This window comes from Glycine soja, chromosome 18 (genome assembly GCF_004193775.1).
Source record: "Glycine soja cultivar W05 chromosome 18, ASM419377v2, whole genome shotgun sequence".
Lineage (NCBI taxonomy): Eukaryota > Viridiplantae > Streptophyta > Magnoliopsida > Fabales > Fabaceae > Glycine > Glycine soja.
Window position 1 is genome coordinate 22,560,316 of NC_041019.1, and position 20,685 is coordinate 22,581,000.

At 28.3% G+C, this 20,685-nt stretch overlaps 1 protein-coding gene and 1 long non-coding RNA gene across 4 annotated transcripts; both read left to right on the plus strand.

Moving 5' to 3' along the window:
- Positions 1–10,019: 10,019 nt before the first annotated feature.
- On the plus strand, positions 10,020–14,602 carry LOC114395522. 3 transcript variants are annotated; one of them, XM_028357321.1, is made up of 8 exons: positions 10,020–10,535; positions 10,816–10,902; positions 10,987–11,205; positions 11,889–12,053; positions 12,339–12,392; positions 12,548–12,694; positions 13,920–14,329; positions 14,502–14,602. In XM_028357321.1, exons 1-7 carry the CDS (start codon positions 10,185–10,187, stop codon positions 14,298–14,300), a joined length of 1,404 nt encoding a protein of 467 aa, XP_028213122.1. In that variant the 5' UTR covers positions 10,020–10,184; the 3' UTR covers positions 14,301–14,329; positions 14,502–14,602. The 3 variants fall into 3 exon arrangements, with proteins under 3 accessions (XP_028213122.1, XP_028213121.1, XP_028213124.1); XM_028357320.1 differs by having other exon boundaries at positions 13,920–14,602; XM_028357323.1 differs by having other exon boundaries at positions 13,923–14,602.
- A 4,224-nt stretch (positions 14,603–18,826) lies between these two features.
- On the plus strand, positions 18,827–19,787 carry LOC114395152. The gene is made up of 2 exons (XR_003662961.1): positions 18,827–19,384; positions 19,470–19,787. It is a non-coding gene; the product is annotated as an uncharacterized LOC114395152 (long non-coding RNA).
- Positions 19,788–20,685: the final 898 nt, after the last annotated feature.

Sequence of the window (20,685 nt, forward strand, 5' to 3'; positions counted from 1 at the left end):
ATTATCTATAAGTCGGGAATTATCTACAAAGATTATAACAGCCCCTACAAATAAGGACATGCACCTACGCTCCACTTCTATAAATATCAAGTTCCATCGAACCCTTAACATATCCACACACTTCAACACAGGAGCAACAAGCCTGTGCACATCTCTCTCTATTGCTCACCCAAGGCTCATTTAAGCATATGCTTACTTTATCTCCTAACTCATATACTTACTTGAGCGTCAGAGTCTTTTGTTTGTAGATCCCCTCTCTTGTCCTCTTAACAAAAGTGCCTTTCCAAGCTGACATGTGAAGTCTAGGAGCTCACCTTGGCCACGTCCACCCTGGCGTGTCCTAGCTCATTTGTTTAAAAAGGCTTTATCACAAGTCACAATCGTCTATTTATTTTATCTATTTCCATAACATTTTATAGTGATGCTTTTATAATTATTAGTAAAAAAACAAAAATAAACATTTATTCAAACTAAATAAATCTTAATTAACTAGCTCTAATTTGGATTAAGTACTAGAAAATACCATCCATGATAAGGTTTTGATTTACTTATTATAATATTTATTGGTTAAATATAATATATAATATAACGGATAGATGCATTTCGGATATTAGTAATTAATATTTTTATTATAGAATGTTTTATAGATTCTTTTTAATATAATGTTTTACTATAATTTGATTTAAAAGAAAAAAGAAAGTTGAAATTTTTTAATGGAATAATTATTTTAGTATAAAGCACAAAAACCAACCCAAACCAAATCGTAAAAGATTAGTTTGGTTTGGTTCGGATCTTATATTAAATTCAAATTAAACCAAACCAACATGATGGATATTCCAACTATCTCTTTCTAGCAATATTCCCCTATTTCGCCAACATCCCTGAGTTGTCTTTCAAACCATTGTCTTGTTTAGTGGAGCTCAAGTTTTATGTTTTTGTTGGGAATAAAATTTCATATAACAAGCTAAAGCTAAAGCTTCATCTTGAGAGAAAGAGTTTAGAATAAGGAATTTAATGTATAATGATGTGATAGGATATAATATCTAATTTAGAGGAAACTAAATATCCTCTAATTATGCATAAATGATACTACCTATCTATATAAACAAGCTACGTAGGGTCTCTTTGACATACGGTTAGAGTCTATTATCCCTCTATATTTTCTCTTATTTTACAATACTCATTAAAGATGAAGTTTTGTGCTTTTGTCGATACAAAGCCTCATACATTGTAAAATAAGGAATTAAATTTGTGCTCCACTATATTTATGCTTCTTTGAAATGAACTCTTAATCTTAATATGTTGCAATATAGGCATATTATTCGATGCACCCCAAAAACTACACAAATCTCACATGCTATTAATCGTTAAGTCATAAAATGAATCAGAACCCTCAATAAGTTTGAAAAGTTGAGTTTGATATGCTAACATTTGGAAGCATTGTATCAGTGTCTGATGGATCAAACGATAGTATATAGACGTTAGGTTATGTAAAGCATTAAAGACTATTAAAGGTTGAGTTATTGCTCTGATCTATTGATCCTTTGTGCAAAGAATGTTTGAACATCCTTCCTAGGATCTTTCGAAATGAAGAAAGTAAGAGAACAATCAAGTTTAAACTTTTTCATCCACTAGAAAGACACACATTGTTGAGTGCAGACATGCTCTTCACAAAAATTTATGTGATTGGTGAAGATAGTAGTAGATAAGTGTCTTAAGAAAGATAAGCAGATTGGTTTATCAATATGGAGGGGACTTGAATTTAATGCACTCAACAGACACCTTTTCTAGACACTACACTAGATGCAAATTAAGACCGTTTGTTACAACGATTAATTGTTAAAGAAGCTTATATATACCTGAAGAGTTGAAGATCCAATTTTGAATTGCATATTCTCTCTAACCTTCAAGCTCTCATTCTTGTATTTCTTAAGTTATAAAAGCTCTCATTACCTTGTATATCCTGAGATAAAAAGATAGTGTGCTTACCTGTTAAATCTATTTGTATGACGATATAATTTGTTTGTGTGCACATTTTTCAAACAAATTTATTTGATTTGTTTAGAGAAAGAAGTGACTTGGTAGAAAAAAATATTTGTGTGGGATAAGCTTTGTGTAAGATTCAGAAGTGATAATGAAAAATACTTGTATCTTTGTTGAAAGATAGTGGAACTTGGTATGTTGCCAAGAACTAGACATAGTTTCAGTGGTAGAGATGAATCAATATAAAACTCTTAGTATCCTTGCTTCTTTATGATATTTGTTTAACTAACTCTGGGTTGTGTTTTGATTTGTTACGAAAAATTGCTTTCAAACTAGATTAAAGTTTCATCTAATTTAAAAGGTTTTGTGAAAAGGTTGTTCTTAGTCTTTGTTTCAACAACTGATAACTTGGTTTTGCAAAAATGCTTATGAAAATTTTTAATATCATAATTCAATTCCCTCTTCTTGTGATCTTTAGATTTACACCTATTCAATCTTGTCTGTGTGTCTTCAACCCTGTCATGCAGAATATTTTATTGTTAAAAAAAGTTTAATATTATAAATAACAAATGTGAAGACAATTAAGCAATTATTTGAACATACCTATTAGTTGTTGTATTTCCAATATGCATCACCTAATCAATCCATGTTGTTACAAACTTCTCCTTATGAGGTATCAACCATGTATTTTGGTCATACTTAAGAAATAAAGGATAAAGTGAGAACATGTTTTCAAAGCTTAACAAGTGTTGCTCATACAATTTTTCATTGGGAGATTGCACCAACCCATTCCAAGCATCGAGCACCTTGCCCCAATCTTCCATGTTGTTCACATGCATCTTGCAATTTGCTCTGACATTCTTAGCAATGTGGAATTGGCATAGAAAGTTGGTTGACAAAGGAAAGACACGTTCCTATGCATTCATCAAAGCAAGACCTCTATCGATGACAATAACTTGAGGCAAGACATCATCTTATACAAACAATCATTTCACCTTAGTTAATGCCCATTTTAAATTTCTTGTCTTCTCATATTGTAAATAAGCAAACACAAAAAATAAATCATGATTGTTGAAGTCACACCAACAATTTTCAATATCGGAAGACGATATTTGTGTCTTTTAAGTACTATCACAAATCAACATAGTTGGAAATGCATTCAAAAGCTTGATGGAATCTGAATGAGACCATAATATATCTCTCACAACATCTTGAGTGTCTACCTTTCTATATCAATGAACATATTCATCATGTTCTATCAAGTTCATGAGATGTTGCATTCTGATGCTTGGACCCCTTTATTCTCCATGATATTTTTGGCATGTATTATTTTTGGTTTTGATGGTGGTCACATTTGTTTGGTCTTGATCTTTGATTGTCAAAAAAAATTGGCTAGGCTTGACTATGTTTTTTATCATTTGATCTAGCAGAGTTTTTTCTTCTTTGCTTAAACGATCAACATATACATGACCCAATAATGTTTCAAAGTAATGAAAACAATCATCAGAAAGCAAAGCACCACCTTGTTTCTTGGCTAAGCTTGGCCATTGCTTTTGTACTGCGAGCCAAGTGCTAAAGCACTTGTCTTCTCAGGACTAGACGTTGAGGCAATATTGTCCAATAATTGATACTTTTGCTATCGTCCAGAGCCTTTCTGTTCATGTTTTCTACTTCTATCTCATAGAGATAGATAAGCTTGTAGCTTAAGCATGAAAGGTTAATACATAAAATTTATACTTTGCTAATATTAAAACCTTAAGGATTTAATTGTTTGGTCCAATCCAATGTAATTTGAATGCAACCAAACTTAGCAACATCCTCATATTCATTCTTTCCAAATAATTCAATTAATGCATATTTTATATTTATTTTATTTTATTATATTTTCAATAGTATCTTAAATCAATTATAGTACATAAGAACTGTATAAATTGAAATATTCAGATTTTATATTTATTTTACTTTTTAAAATTTTATATAGTAGTTTTTTTTTACAGAATTTTATATAGTAGATATAAGAATTGTGTAAACTGATATGATATAATTTTTAGTTAAAGTTGTATTTTATCTTCTATTTATTTGTCTCTAAAAAAACTTCTATTTTATTGGATTATGAATTTTATAGGATTATGAATTGAGAATTAACAACTTTGCATTTTTTAGTTCAATTTTATTAATCAAATTGTGGTTTTTAATAGATAAAATTATATGTGCATTCTTATTTATACCTTGTTGCTTGTTTCAGTCATGTTAATAAATTTAGTTTAAAAATTTTACGTTTCAAAAAAAATTATTTATATAGTAATATATAATAAAAAATTATTTTAATGCAGTGAGTTATAATAAAATATTAATACCAAATTAATATAAATATACCATTAAATACTAATTTTGATGCTAATTATAGTTTATTGAAAATTGGTTGGTGTATTGAATATTTGATTGTTTTAATTAGACATGTTTGACTATGTTAATAGTGATGGATTGATAATTAATTGATTTATTAAATAAATTTAAATTAAAAAATTTATTAATAAAAGACATACTACCATTTTTTTGGGTAACTAGTTTAATGTTCTGTAGAGGTGTAAGTGGCTCAGGTTGGGTTGAGTTTTGCATATTTTTCAACCAATCCGGTTAAACTTAATTGGGTTGGATTTGATTGAGTTTATATTTTTTTTCAAACCCAATCAAATTTTAATAGGATTGGATTGAGAAAATAGTAAGAATATTTTTTTTGACAAAATAGTAAAGATATTTTAAAACGCAATATTCATAAAAAATTGCATTGTTCATATGATAAACAAAAAAATATAACATAAATATATATACTCACATTATCATTCATAAAACAATATTATTACCTTAAAATAAATAGAAAAAGATAAACTCAAAAATAATGTATTATCTTAAGATAAACAATGTATTGCCTTGAGAATGATATGCTTAGTTTAGGGCTTATATATTAGTTTAATTGTATGCAGGTTAGATTGAGTCTTGTCAGGTTTACAACTCCAAATCAATCACTCAATCCAATTTTTATCATGCTCATTAAACTAAAACCAATTGAATCCAATGATCTAATCCAACTTTCAAAAATCTAATTGGGTTGGATTGGATTGAGTGGACTTGAGGGTTGGGTCCGATCCGCCTATACCCCTAGTGCCACGTGCATGGTAGTAATTTCATATTTTTTAATTTATAAGAGTAATATTTTATATTATTTTGAATATATGATTAATAATTTAGTTAATATTTCGATAAATGTATGATAGTAGATATGCCAATAAATATTAAATATACTTTCATATACAAGCATGGTCTAACAAATTGTTATTATTAGAAGTAATGTCTTAGGTAGAATCTCCTTCACTTTGGTGATGTCTTGCACACCCCCTTCTGACTTTATTTTTTTTTAAAAGTTTATTTAGTTTTTCTTTCATTTACACGCTTGATTTGAGATAACAAAAAATTGCACTTGTGATTTTTATATTTTACAATAGAATTCCATGTCTTTTGATTTGCACTTGTGTTTTTTTATATTTTACTCTTATTGCATAGTTTCAACATTTTAAATATATCACAATTGATGAAATAAAATATTTTATTTTTTTATTTTATTTTAATCACATGATAAATGATTACTGTAATAATAAAAAATATTCCAGAAAAAATAATATATTAGTTAAGGTATTATATAAAATAAAATTTCATATAAGATTTAAAGATTTAATTAAAAATATATATACTCATGATAATTTTCTTAATTGTTTATATCATTATGTAAAAAAATTATGGATAATTTTTTATTGGAAAGTAATTAAAACTGAAAAATAAAAATGGAGAAAAAAATCACATTTTTCAAATGTCCACATATATTAATATTTGCAAGATAAAAAAATGAAATGCCTAATAATAAAAAATAAATATAAATTAATAAATATCAAAACTTTCAAAAGGAAAAAAGCATTGAAAAAAAGACTAAGTTAACGTATAAAAATAGTATAACATTTCTTGAAAAAACAAATATAGAATTAAAAAAATAGTAAATAATATAGATTAACCCACAAATTCATCTCACATTTATTATTATTATTATTATTATTATTATTATTATTATTATTATTATTATTATTAAATAGATAGGTAATATAGATAATAAAAGATTTGTAACCAATTAAAAAATTACGTTATTGTACAATATAATGAATTGGCAAAATAATTATTAATTAAGGTAACATAATTGAATGTATTCTTATTTTAGTATTTTAATAGATTGATTGATTTGATAAAATTTTATTTTAATGTAGTAAAAAATAAATTGTAGCATTTAGTATTTTATTATTTAGAATTTGAACTAATCTGAATTAACAAATTAAAATAGAATTAATTACACTTAAGTAATGTTGAATGAATATGAGTTATCACATGACATTTTTTCAATGAATAAAATCTTATTTTAAATATATATATATATATATATATATATATATATATATAATAAATTAAATCAAATAATTTCTTTACTTTTGATTTTTTCTCCTTTTTTATTTTTTAGTTTTAATTACATTCCAATAAAAAATTATCTATTTGACAAAATTATAAACTCTTGGTACACAGTCTTTTTTCTATTATTTTAGTTATATATAATTGATATTACCTTTGTTCATATTTATAATACTCAATTATCTAATTCATTAGATTCAGAAAAATAGTTAATTTAATTTATAATAATAAATTTGTCTTAAATTTATATATTTTTTCAAAAATACAATTGTTACTAATGTTCCTCTCTCTCTTCTAAATATCTATCTATACAATATCTCTCTTATTTAATTATGGATATTTTAGTCTAAAAATAATCAATATAATGTACATTATGGATTGTGTCTTATAAAAAAGAACAAATATTGTTTCTAATTAGTTATCATAATTAGATGTAAGTATACCATAAATAATAGACTTAAATATGTCTTTAGTTCTTTAATTTTGGGTAATTGTTTTTAGTTCTTAAAAAAAATATTATCCCTCAAATTTTTTAAAAGCTACTTTTAGTTTCTCTTTTTTCATTGTATTTACAGTTTTACAATTTGTGTTGGTTTTTAACCATCAAATTTTTTTAATTAAAGTTCTCAAATACAAATTTCAAGCAATTTTTAACTAGGAAAATATTTGTTTCCTATGGTTTGGTAATCGTTTTTTTTTTTTTTTTTACATATTTCGGCGATTGTACAGAAGAAAACTAAAACATGGATGTGGAATTATAACAATTTTTTACATAGGTTCAAATATGTTTTTAAACTCTTAAATTTGAGTCATTTTGTTTTTAATTCTTTAATTTTGAAGTTTCTTTTTTTAGTTCTTGAAATTCTCAAGATACCTTTTTTATTCCTTCTGCATAGTGTTATCCAAATAAGAAATAAAATATTCAAAATTTGGGACATTTTTTTATTGCTAGAATTTGATTTTCTATTTAATATTTTAAAGTAAGATTTTCTAATTATTTGAAATTATCAAAATCATGTCAATAAAAAAATGAAAGTGGATTTTAAAGCTGTTTATAGATTTTTAGTTTTTTTTTACTGACTTGATTGTAACCGTTTTAGCAGTCGAAAGTTCTCATGAATTGCATTTTGTTTGACTCACGTTGTAAAAAAAAAAAAGGACTATTAAAAAAACATTTTGTGAATTTCAAGGACTTAAAAAACCGTCACAAATAATTTATTACAATGAAAAACTAGCACAAATTATGACATTATTACTCAAAAGAAAGAGATGGTCTAAAATTAACTATTCACAAAAGAAAAATATTAAGTAAGAAAAAGGTTATACACATGTATAGTTTTACATAATCATTTAATCATAACTTACTATATAGACAAGTTTAAAGTTTGGATGATATATATATAATTTATGTTTGACAAGTCATTTATGTTTAACTTTTAACTTTTTTTACTACATGAAAAAATTTGTTTGAAAAAATTTGTTTGATTAACTTGTTTGATTGTTTGATAAACATTTTTATAATAGTTTCTACTATTTTATAAAATGCTAGTTTTTAAATTTTAACTTTTTATATTTTGTTTTTTTTCATCCTTAAAATTTTTATGAAATTTCTTTATTATTTTCTTTTAAAAAAATAAAATAAGGCTTTTGAATAATTTTATATTAGACTATTTATTTTAACTATTACACTGATTAAAATAATAAAAGAATAATGTTTTTTTTTACAAAAAATTATAATGTTTACAATATTTTAAATGTATTTTAGCTTTATTTTAAATTTAATTAAAAATAGTTTAAGAAATAAGATAAGATTAATAGTAGAATATTTAATATGAAAAAATTATAATAATTAAAACTAAAAACACAATGAATAAAATAATTTATCTATAAATAAAAATACAAGATTTCAAAATTAATTAAAAACTAAATATATAATATCATACAAATATATTCATTTCTGTCATTTTCTATTTTGAGTTATTTTAACATTTAATTTTATCCATCACTTATAGTTGAATAAACTAACAGTTTTCAACTCCTATTAATCTTTTAGTTTTCAATTAATTTTATAAAATATACCAATAATATTCTTTTAAAAGCATAATCATTAAATTCATGATAAATTAACTTAGACGCTATAATATCAAGATTTTTATTGCATCATTTATCAAGGTGCATATATTAAACTTTAGAAAGTGACACGTAACATCTCATCTCTTTTAAATATTCCCTTAGTAAATAGATGGATTCTCTCACTGGTCATATAAATGTTTCAAAATATAGCATGATTCATTCTGATTTAATTAAATGCACTTTATTATTTATTTATAAAAAAATGTACTTTATTATTTGAGCATTAAATAATTTATATTACTCCAAAGCGTGTGTGTATATTAATATTTCATTGTTTTTAATTATAAAATTCTTTCAATTAATTTATGTCTCTTAAAAAATATAATTAATTTAATTATTCACATTAAATATATCAATTATATTCCAAAAATATTCTTTACTTATTTTTCTATTCACTTAATTATTTTTTATTAATGTTTGGAGAAAAAATAATTAAAAAAATATTTTAAAAAATAATTAATGTATTTAGAAATTAGAAAAAAGTCTTAAAAAATAAATTAAAAAAATTTATAATTAAAGAAGAAGGAAAAGTAACTTTTAAATTCTTTAGTGTTGGTGATTTTTTTTATAATAAAGATAGAGATTACTATACCCAAAGCGTGTGTGTCTGTTATCTTTTAAATTTTTTTCGTCCTCAACCATTTATGTGGAAATTGAATATACAAGGGTTAATAAATCTTCTTCAAGGATATAATGAACTTTCTTTAATTTGGATTGTATGTCTAAAGTCAAGGCAATTAATAGTATTTGGGTAATGTTAATTAGGGTATTTATTAAAAAAAAATAAAAAAGAAAATATTTATTTTGAAAATCATAAATAAAAATATATAAAAAGTCATGAAGAATATAATTTTAGATATTTCAATAATTATTTTTTAATTCTTTAACCAATAATAATATTAATTTTTTAACCGGCAAGTCAACTCATCTACAACTCTTAAAAAAGACGCGTCTTTTCATTAAAATATAATATTTTATATTTATATTTTTAAATAAATTTATATATGTCTTTATATAGATAAGAAAATCTATCTTAAATGAAAGAGTATTTTAGCTGTCATTATTTAACGATTTTAGCTTGGTGTTTACGAAAGCATTTTTGAGATTTTTTTTAACATTTTATCTCTTTTAACTTATCCTTTTTAATAATTTTAGTTTTAACTTGAAATTTATTTATTTTTTATAAAATTATCAGTGTTTAAAAATGACATTATATCACAATATACATTATTTTTATAACTCTAAAATATAATTTATATTAATCATATAAAATAACATTTATTCTTAGCCATGCAAAACCTAAAATAGTAATTTTCATTTAAAAGCAAAAAAGGAAAAAAAAGCATTTTCCTTATATATATAGTACCCAAAAGGTCCCAAACGCGCATGGTCAAAACATGAAGAAAAACCGACCCCTTGTGTGTGTAATTTAGTTGTTTGTTTCGCCACGCACACACAAACACAAAGTGAGAGAATTAAAAGAGGTTGTTCTGTTCTTCCAACGCTTCAAAAAAACAGTGAAAGAGTGTAACTAAAGTTTCTTAGAGTAACACTCGTCATATATGTTACATGACATGGCTTTGGATGTGTTTCCATGGACAAAATCAAAACCCAGGAAGACACAAACTCCTTCTGTTGGTAGAACAAGACAACACAAATGTGGACAAACACACACATGGAAACGAAGTTTCCTAAACATAGATTTTAGTCTGTGTTTGCGCTCCCCAATTGTTTCCCTCCTTGTACATTTTCTCTTTGTCGTTTCTACCCTTTTTCCTGTTCATTCTTCACAATTTGGTGACCACCACCCTGTTGCAAATCAAACTTTTCGGCCGAAGGAAGAGCTGCACAAGTTGAACGCCATCAGAAATCGGCTTCAGCTAATCAACAAGCCTCCTGTTAAGACAATTCAGGTTTGTGCAAATTGTTATTCTATTCACTTTCGTTTTTGTTTTTTAGACCATATTATGTAATTTATACGTGGGCGAATGTAAAGTTGCGCCTTGGTGACCATCTGGTTTGGAAATATACTCTTTGCATATGCATATGGATATGCAAAGGTAAGGTTGCGTACAATGATCCTCTGTCGTGCCTTCACGTAGTGAGGATCCTTTTGGTTCCGGTGTACATTAGTTTCATTATATAATTGATAATTGATATGCATGTATTGTGTTGTGTGTTTCTCTTTTGCAGAGTTCTTATGGTGATATAATAGACTGTGTTGCGTCTCATATGCAACATGCTTTTGATCATCCTCAACTGAAAGGACAAAAACCATTGGTATATATAATTATTTTTGTTCTTTGTTATTTGTGTGTTAGGAAAAAAAATCTCGGTAATTTTTGTGCATGTTTTTGTGTGTAGGATCCTCCAGAGAGACCAAGAGGGCATAACCAAATGGATGATGATTTGAGTGATAGCTTTCAGTTATGGAATTTATCAGGTGAGTCATGTCCTGAAGGAACGATTCCAATTAGAAGAACAACGGAAGAAGACATGTTGAGAGCAAACTCTGTTCGCAGATTTGGAAGGAAAAAAGTAATAAACCGTGTCAGAAGGGACACCAGCGGCAATGGACATGAGGTATGCAGAAACTTGAGAGCAATCATAGAAAGCAACACAAAATCAGATATTCTTTTCTCTTTTTTTTCTCAAACGAAGTAAAGTAAAGAAATAAACAAACAACAGAAACCGACAAGAGCAATTGGTAAAGCATGTATATGGCAGTGGAATGTTTCATTTTTATCATACCCTTTTGGAAGTTAATTAAATTAATCACTTCAGAGCATTGCATTTCCCCCATATTTTACCATTTATTAGTCCTCTTAACTATGAAACTGAACAAGATGATGAACTTCTCCTTATCCTTTCAAAAAGCAACTAAAGCTAAAATTTATTCTGAATAAAAGCATAAGCAATGTCTACCTTTTATTAATATATAATATAATACAAACAAAAGGGTCTCAACTAAAAAATATATTTTTTGTTTGATCGTGAAATATCATCCTTTTTTTTTTCTATTTATACTTTTACAGTGATCACAGAATTTCATGTTTTTCACAGCCAGTTAAATATTTGTTTCACCTGCTCCAAAGCAAGATGGTCGTTTTAAGTATTTTCATTCATGTATTTGCTCCATCTATCTCTATCTTCTATACAAACTTGACAAACAGAATCCAACATTGAAGTTAATTTCTTATGTAAACCTTAAATATGCTACTTGAAATTGGTCTAACAAAAGGTTCTTGATGGTGCACACTGCACAGCATGCAATTGGGTATGTGACAGGGGATCAGTACTACGGAGCAAAGGCTAGCATTAACGTGTGGGCACCCCTTGTGGAAAACCCATATGAATTCAGCTTGTCTCAAATGTGGGTCATTTCTGGTTCATTTGGGGATGATCTCAACACCATTGAAGCTGGTTGGCAGGCATGTTTCTATCATTATTTTATCTTAATTAATTTCTCATTTACTTTGTACTATTTATTTTCTTTAGAGAAAAAAATTATACATGTGTAAAAATAATTTATACTTTCAGACATGAAGAATATGCTCTTTTCTTTATCTTTCAATTTTTTTCTTAAATATGCATTTCATTTGGTTACGCATTCAAAAGGCAGATAGCATGTTCAACTACCTACCTCTCATTTTCATCCTTGTATTTAATTTTGTACTTTAGCCATTCAGGCTAATTTCAAGTAATTTTCTATGCAGGTGAGTCCGGAGCTATACGGGGACAGCTACCCTAGATTCTTTACTTATTGGACGGTAAGTAAATTTATTGAAGGAAAGGAGGTGGAAAAGTATACTATATACGTATAATTATTTCTGCTTCAAGGGTAAGATACCTAGTAAAAAAAGTTTTATTCAAAAGCACTAATTATAATAATGATGATATTAATAATAATTGTCAATATTTGCAGACTGATGCATATCAAGCAACTGGGTGTTACAATTTACTCTGCTCAGGCTTTGTTCAAACAAACAGTAAAATTGCAATTGGAGCAGCAATCTCTCCAACTTCTTCATATAGTGGTGGACAATTTGATATTAGCTTACTCATTTGGAAGGTAATTTTTTGATCAGTTTACCAAATTGACCTTGGAAAATTATGGAAAATTTCATGGATGTCAATCCAATCCATGCTTCCATTGTTTCTTGCTTTATATTTTTGGTTACTATTGTTTTTTTTTTATACTATTTCTATTAGCCGGGTACGGTCATTTCCTGTTGAGGAAGAAAGTTAATCTTTGTCTGAACACACTAGTCATATTAAACTATTTAAGGGATCACTTAGAGTGAAGTTAAGTTAAACTTGTCAGATAATGGATAATTTACACAAGATCAACTTATGGGTCCCATCTATAAAATTAAACATTTGATTTTGATTATAGAACACTGACTTCTACCATTGGATTTCGATACTTTTTTCAACTGGAGCAAAATATGCAAATCTCATAGTCAAAGTCTTAAAGGAGCCAAAAACTAAAAGGAAAATCTAAACTAAAAAGATGGTCAATGTGGGGCTCTCCACAATTTCGGAAGTTTCTTATCGCCTTTTTCTTATACGGGAAGTTTCTTATCGCATTTGAATTTTGCTTGTATACAGATAGATTATAAAATAATTTATTCTATATAAATATCAGTATTTGATAAGACTTTACATCATCACCAGATCATATTACTCAATAAGATGGCGTGATACAATAGTTAAATTTTATTAAATGTCTATGTATTTTTTTTATAATTATGATGAATATTTAGATTAAACTCTTATTTAAGCAAGGTAAAGGTCATTATAACATTTTCACATGCTAATAGTTTATTTTTAAAAATATGAAACAAGAAGGACGAAAAGGGTTATGGGGCACAAAATTTTTTAGTGTCCCGTCTTAATTAATATGTGCTCCACTTCACCCACTTTACCACTTTGGAGCATCACACGCGTGCCCTGAGTGCATACGAATAAAATGTACTGTAACTCCCATATGCTTTACTCACTTCATTAAGATTCTTTTTCCTTTTCCAACAAAAGAGCTTATATATTTCTGAGCACCTCACTTTTTTTTCCCTAGCTTTAATATTCTATTATTTTAACAAATCCCATAAAATTTTGCATGTTTCATTCACCACCTTTCATGCTCATCCTTTTGACCCATTTCACTTCTCATGCTGGCCAACACGTTGCTATTAATGATTATATATGTCTATGTTTGAGTAGTAGCTTTGCTTTGTCACAAAACCAAAGGCTGTGATTGAAGGTTAATTTACTTAATTTGCTTCGTTTTTTTTTAGCAGGATCCAAAGCATGGGAATTGGTGGCTTGAATTTGGATCAGGGATCCTAGTTGGGTACTGGCCATCCTTCTTGTTCACCCACTTAGGGGATCATGCAAGCATGATTCAATTTGGTGGAGAAATAGTGAATTCAGGTTCATCAGGGTCTCACACTTCCACCCAAATGGGTAGTGGACATTTTGCTGAAGAGGGTTTTGCAAAAGCTTCATATTTTAGGAACATGCAAGTTGTGGATTGGGACAACAACTTGATTCCCTTGTCAAATTTAAAGGTCCTAGCAGATCACCCGAATTGCTATGACATACAAGGAGGGGTTAATAACGCGTGGGGGAATTATTTTTACTACGGTGGACCTGGCAGAAATGTAAAGTGTCCCTAAGAGAATCAATATTGATATAGAATTTATAGGTAGAGGTGAACCCTTTATTTTATTTTTTAGTATCTTTTTTTATTTCTTTTTGGCATTTATGGGTTTGGGTGATAGGATTTTGTTCTCAAGCTCATTCAATGAACTTGGGTCATTTATTTTTATATTGAATTAAGGTTCTTAATAATTTATTTATTTTATTTTGACTAACAGGTCATCCATTGAACACACCATTTCCACCTGGACTCTTTGTATATCTTGAAAGAGAAATAGTAAATATACTGCCTCTATTGGCATCCCTTCCCCTGCCCAAATTCCAGCAGTGTTCCTTCTATACTTCTTTCTCATCTTTCTTTTTCTGCATATTCTTAAATTACTAATAATAATACTTGCAAAGGAGTTCTATGTAAGTGATAAAAAAAAGGAGTTCATGTAATTAAATAAAAAGATCTGGCCCAAATCAAAACCCATATTAAATTTGTTTTCATTGATGAATTAATCATGAAAGCCATAACATCAATGACTAAGAAAATGTTGGAATATAGGGTCATATTTTATTTTTTTTTGAGAAATCTCATACTTACAACTAGGAGAGAAAGAGGAAAAAAAAAAGAAAAACATGAGATGTAATTAAAAAAATATGATAAAAAGAAACAAACACAAAACATATTGGTGTATAAATTATATCAGTTAATATAATAACGCATTTTTTTAACGTGCCTTTCTGATAAAAATGTTATATCTCTTTCACAAACTGACTTGATAAATTTTAAAAGTATTACTGTTTGGTCTAAATAGTATGCAAAGTGTTATTAACTTTAATTTTAACCTCGAAGAGGATTAAGTAAACAATCTTTTGATTAAGAAGTTATTTTCTAAAAAAAATCACTTTCATATAGTTGACATACATTTTTTTTACCACCTTAATTATTCTATACTTCTGTAAAAAAAAAAAAAAACTTCTATACAGAACGACATTATTTAGTGCAGTACCCCTACTATCAAATTAAATTCGTGTAAATCCTGTTAACAGTTAAGTACACTCTACAGTACAGAAAATATTCTTTTATAAGATTTACACTATACTAGTATTTTAACATGCAGTGAAAAGAAAACATTTACATCACACAAATGAGACAATTGTTTATTAAAATTAATTTTTGTCACCTACAAAATTAGGTTACGAAATATCTATATCTATATACTATCTATAAAAGAGAACCATCTGAAAATTCTTAAAATACCCCTACCTAAGATTGTGACAGTTGTCCATTTCCTTAGTTTTTTGGTCTTTTAGGCTTTTCATTTCCCACTCCCTTGGTTGCTCCACGTATTGTTTCAGGTGTCCTCTTTTCTAACCTTTTCTTTTTCCACTCCCTTAGTTGCTCCACGTATTGTTGCAGGTATCTCCTTTTCCAATCTTCATCCCAAGTCTTTTCAGTTTTCTTTTTATTTTTCCATTTCTCTTTCTCTCGTGGCAAAAGACTCCTTTCTCTTTCTCTCTCAATCACTTTCTTTCTCTGTGCAACTTGGAAGCTTTCTCTCTCTCAAAACAAAGCTCCTCGAGAGGGGTTTTGACGAAAATGCAGTTAAGGTTTCAGCTTCAGGGGATAAGCTCTGTAACGAAGGGAAAACAAGGGAGGGTTAAGGAGACAGAGGGTGTTCTGAATGGGGCAATTTATTCTCACTGCCATGGCTTCTTCTCAGTTCAGAAGATTCTCAGGTTTCACTGCTTTGCAATTTTCTTCACGAGTGTCCTTTTGTCGTGGCCATCCTTTCCAATGGATAGCATTAACATCTCAGTGTTATATTTTTTCTTACTGATTTTTCAATTTTGTTCTTGGTTCCTTTTTATTTTGCCGGGCTATCGACGAAGAAGCATCCAGCAGGCATGTTTTTTCCTCTTTTGCTGTTATGCATGTTTGTTTCATTACTATTTGTTTTTATTTGCAAGGTTCTAATTTTGTTTGTTGTTATGCATGTTTGCTTCTTAATAATAGTTATTTTTTTTTACTGATTTTCAACTCTATTTTTGGTTCCTTTTTTATTTTCCCGGGCTAATTTTTTCGTCATCTTCCCCATCTGGGTTGTAAGTTATGTGTTTGATGAAATGCCTAAATGAAGTTTTAGTTTTTAATCTTAAAAATTCATGTGCATCAGTGCGCATCCTGCAAATTCCACGCTGGGTGTCTAATGAATGATACATGCAAGATTTTGATGATAATCATTGTAACAATTGGTTGGTATTGATATCATTTATATTCTTTAATTATTTTAATCTATTGTTCAACAGGAAGAAGCCCAGGTTTTTTGTTCAACAGGAAGAAGCGCAGGTTTTTTTCTTGCTCTCTCTTAGTTTGTGTTTTTTTTATTTTCTTTAATTATTATTATTATTATTATTATTATTATTATTATTATTATTATTATTATTATTATTATTATTATTATGTAGTTGGGTGTCCTTTTTTATGTTATAATGACCGAGTGAACTTTGAAATTTTTCTTTGAGGTTCCTGGTGTATGTAGGTGGTGATAACAAAGAAAACCTAAAAAGGTCTTAGAAGATTAAAAAGGTACTCCCTTGACTTGGTTCCATTCCCTGTGCTTAAAGTCTTTACAACTATTGTTAGTCAAAAGCTTTAAAAAAATGATTTTAAGATTTTGAAAAATGTGAATTTTTATAGAGACTGTTTTAGAAGCTATTATTATTATTATTATTATGTAGTTGGATGTCCTTTTTTTTGTTATAATGACCGAGTGAACTTTGAAATTAAATATTCTCTAATATCTATTTTAAGTTTATAACATATGAAGGAAATTCTTTGGGCAATTATTTTTAACATTTTGCTTCTCAAGCAGTAGAAAAGAAGCACACTTTATTTTATTTTGATTGGTTCACTTCTTTTAATGGGTTCGAGTAACTAATGCACCTAAATCATTGTCCTTCTTTTAAGTTTGGCTTAGGACGTGGATAAACAGCACTGGTGTGGATAAGCATTCTTTAGGGAAAATGACATCAGTAAAGAGACAAATGAGAAAGCCAATCACATTTTACTTTTGTGTGTTCTGCCAACCATTGTTAGCCTCCCGAGAGACTTGATGGTTAAGAGCATTGATCTCTTTCTTGCATTATTGATGCTAAAAATGATGTGGTGTATTGTTAATTTGTTCTTATTCATTTAAAGTTTTGTTTGAATTTTTTATTTTCATTTTGATATGGGGATGTATTTTTACATTAAAAAAGAACTTCTATCATTTCATAATATATCCATTGTACTGATTGTTCACTTTTATTTGATGAGGCTGCAAACTTTTGCTTCCCTGTTTCATTCTTTTAGTCAGTATTTTGTATTTAATTAAAAAAATGTTTAAATTGCATCTCTTGATATAAAAAAATTATAATGTATGTACCTGTTTCATTCTTTTGAAAAATAACTCCTCGCCATCCGCTAAAATTTGTCCCTTTTTTATACATTTACCTCGGCGAACCTGGGGTTTTTGATGCATACAAGTATTTTTGTTGGAACGTTGATATATAGTTAAAGAAATTGCTTAGTACTTTACTGATATTTCTCAATTCTTTTAAACACATTCTTTGCCTTGCTCTATTTTCCCATTTTTTCCCTAAATCATGCACACATATTGGCTGATAATATTAATGTACGGTTGCAGGCTTTAATATGTTGAATTGGTTGCCTTGAGCAGCCAGTGTTAACATGCAAAGCTGGGTGGGGATTCTGATGATATGTCGGCTGAGGTTGTCAAGAATTCTTGAAAAAATGAGCAAAGGAATCAGTCATGATTAGCAAAGGGGAGGTAAAAATTGCATCTGTAGGCTCTTCTTAGATGTGGTTTAATGCTGATGACTCAAATGGTTTCCCTGAATTAGGGAAGAATTACAACTATATAATAATTGCTCAACTCTTGCTATATGGATACCGTGTAACCATGACAACTTTCTCTTTCTTTTTCCTCCTTTTAGGCTCTTTGGAATTTTTTACAATAGTAGTTACTACTTTATATATCAAAATTTAGTGCTTTTTCTTATGCATCAATATAGGGCTCTGATTTTGTGGCAAAAGCTGTGGATTTAGCAGCCAGAGAATTAATAACAAGTGCATCACTAGGACAAGGTTTGATCTGCGTTGCTTTTTGTCTCTTGCTGTGAATCCTGATATGTGCCAAATTAAATATAGACTTCTTGCAATGGTAGTTACACAGGTACAGCTTGACCGTGCCAAGGTATCCACGAAGTCTGCAGTTCTAATGAATTTAGAGTCTAGAGTATGCTCTTTCTAACTCTCACGGGTAGTTTGAATGATATCTAATTTCTTTCATTTGAATGATATCTAATTTCTTTCATTTACTCTTCTCTCCGCACCTGAATTAAAAATATTGTGTCCCTCTTGCATCTTTGCTTCCTTCTATATTATGATATATTTTGCCAAATCCCCAAAACAACAAAAAAAATTATTGAATGTAAATAGGGAAATTAGGTATATTATTAATATTCTTTATAAAGGAAATATCGAATAATTCATTATTTATATTATTACAATAATTAATATTTTTTATATTCTTTGGTTTATCAGAAGGAGTAGTGGATACGGTTTAGGATCATTGTTATAATAGGCAAAATTGATGGTGATCGTACATAGTGGCTAGGAAGGGATATAATGGCTACTGTTGCAGTTATTGGACTCAGTGGAGGAAAGAGACTCTTGAGTTCATCATACCATTACTTTGATATTATAGAAAAGCTTTCTTATGGCAGTGATTTTGGATCCACACACACTACCAATTTGGATTTAAGTATTATGACTTTTTCATCGTAACCATGAACATATTTCATTTTATGTTGAGTATTGGCAATTGTTCCTTATGTTATCCTGTGCTTGGCAAGATATCAGAAGAGAGCTTGGAATGGATATAATTGAGGAACATACGGTGATGGAATATTCTCAGGTGATGCATCCTGCAATACTTAGTAGTTTTTTTAGCAGATTTTTGTATGTTTAAATGTTATTGTTTTTTGACAGGTCAGCAAGAAATGTGAAAAATGAGACCATGGAGAAGCTACCTATTACACTAGACAGGTATCTTTAATGTAGATTTGCCAATTCAATTTGAAGTTCTTATTTAACAGTCTAAATTTATTTATTTTAATCATTCTAATTTCAGATGAGATCAACAAACAAGGGGCAAACTACTTTCTACACATGTACCGACTGTGGTCATCAGTCTTAGGAGAATTAGTGGTTTACTTTAAGGTTATGCTTAGTTTGGGAGAGAAAAGTGGAAGGAAAAAGAAAGATAAAGAGTGAAAACTGAGATGATTTTTTGGTAGGAGAGAAAATGAAAAGAAAGTTAATTTTTTTTCTTCTTATTTGATTGTGTATAAAGGAAAAAAAAAGCATGTACGTGAAATGTAATAAATACTTAAAACTTGGAATCAAATGTAGCAATTAATCTTTTTATAAAAAAAATATATTTAGAAGATTTTTTTTGTGCAGAATTATTTTTTTTAATATATTTATTTTACTAAATATTTTTATTATTTATCACTATATATTAATATTGAATTACTGATGTACTCATGCTTAAAATTTAGACTGGCCTATAATAGCGGATTCCTCTGGAAGTGCCAATTGCTTCTTGACTATGTCACACACCTTCTTCACTGTCTCTGGTTTTGCCTGCTTGAAATAAAACTTTGTTGGTTATATCATCTTCCATATTACAAAACTTCATGCCACAAAAGAACTGGCCAAAGCATTTGCAAATTAAAAAATTACGAGCATAAGGCTACATAGATAATTCAACGTAAATGATATACACAAAGTTAAATATTTATGTTCTCCTTAGCTTTGATGATTACAAAATAAGGTTTGTTCTTTAATTAAATAAAGTGTTACAGACTACGATAAAATATAAATTATAAAGCACCCAGAGCCACAGAGAGACAAGGAGATTCCTCTTTCAGAGATGTTTGGTGTGTTTAAAAGGATAGCAGGGAAGATCTCCCCATACGAACAAACAAAGAAAAGGGGCGGTGGAAAGATTACCAAAGGAAAATAAAATCTTCTTTTGACATGCCTCTTAAGACTGAGCTTACCAAAGACAAACACCACAACACACATCTAGCCTATTATAATTTGCTGTCATCAAAGTGACTATGTGGGCTTCATCCAAACTCACGAAGCTACATATATTAAAAGTATTTGATTTCTAACATTTATTATTGTGGTTCCTCAGCCCATAATTGATGTTTCCTATACCAACTTTAATACTGAGATTCGCACGGGAAACAAATCACGTCGGTAGTGCAATGAAAATTAGAATTTTTCCTTACTTTCTATTTTTGTATTTAATTAATTAATTAATTAATTTTGTTGTT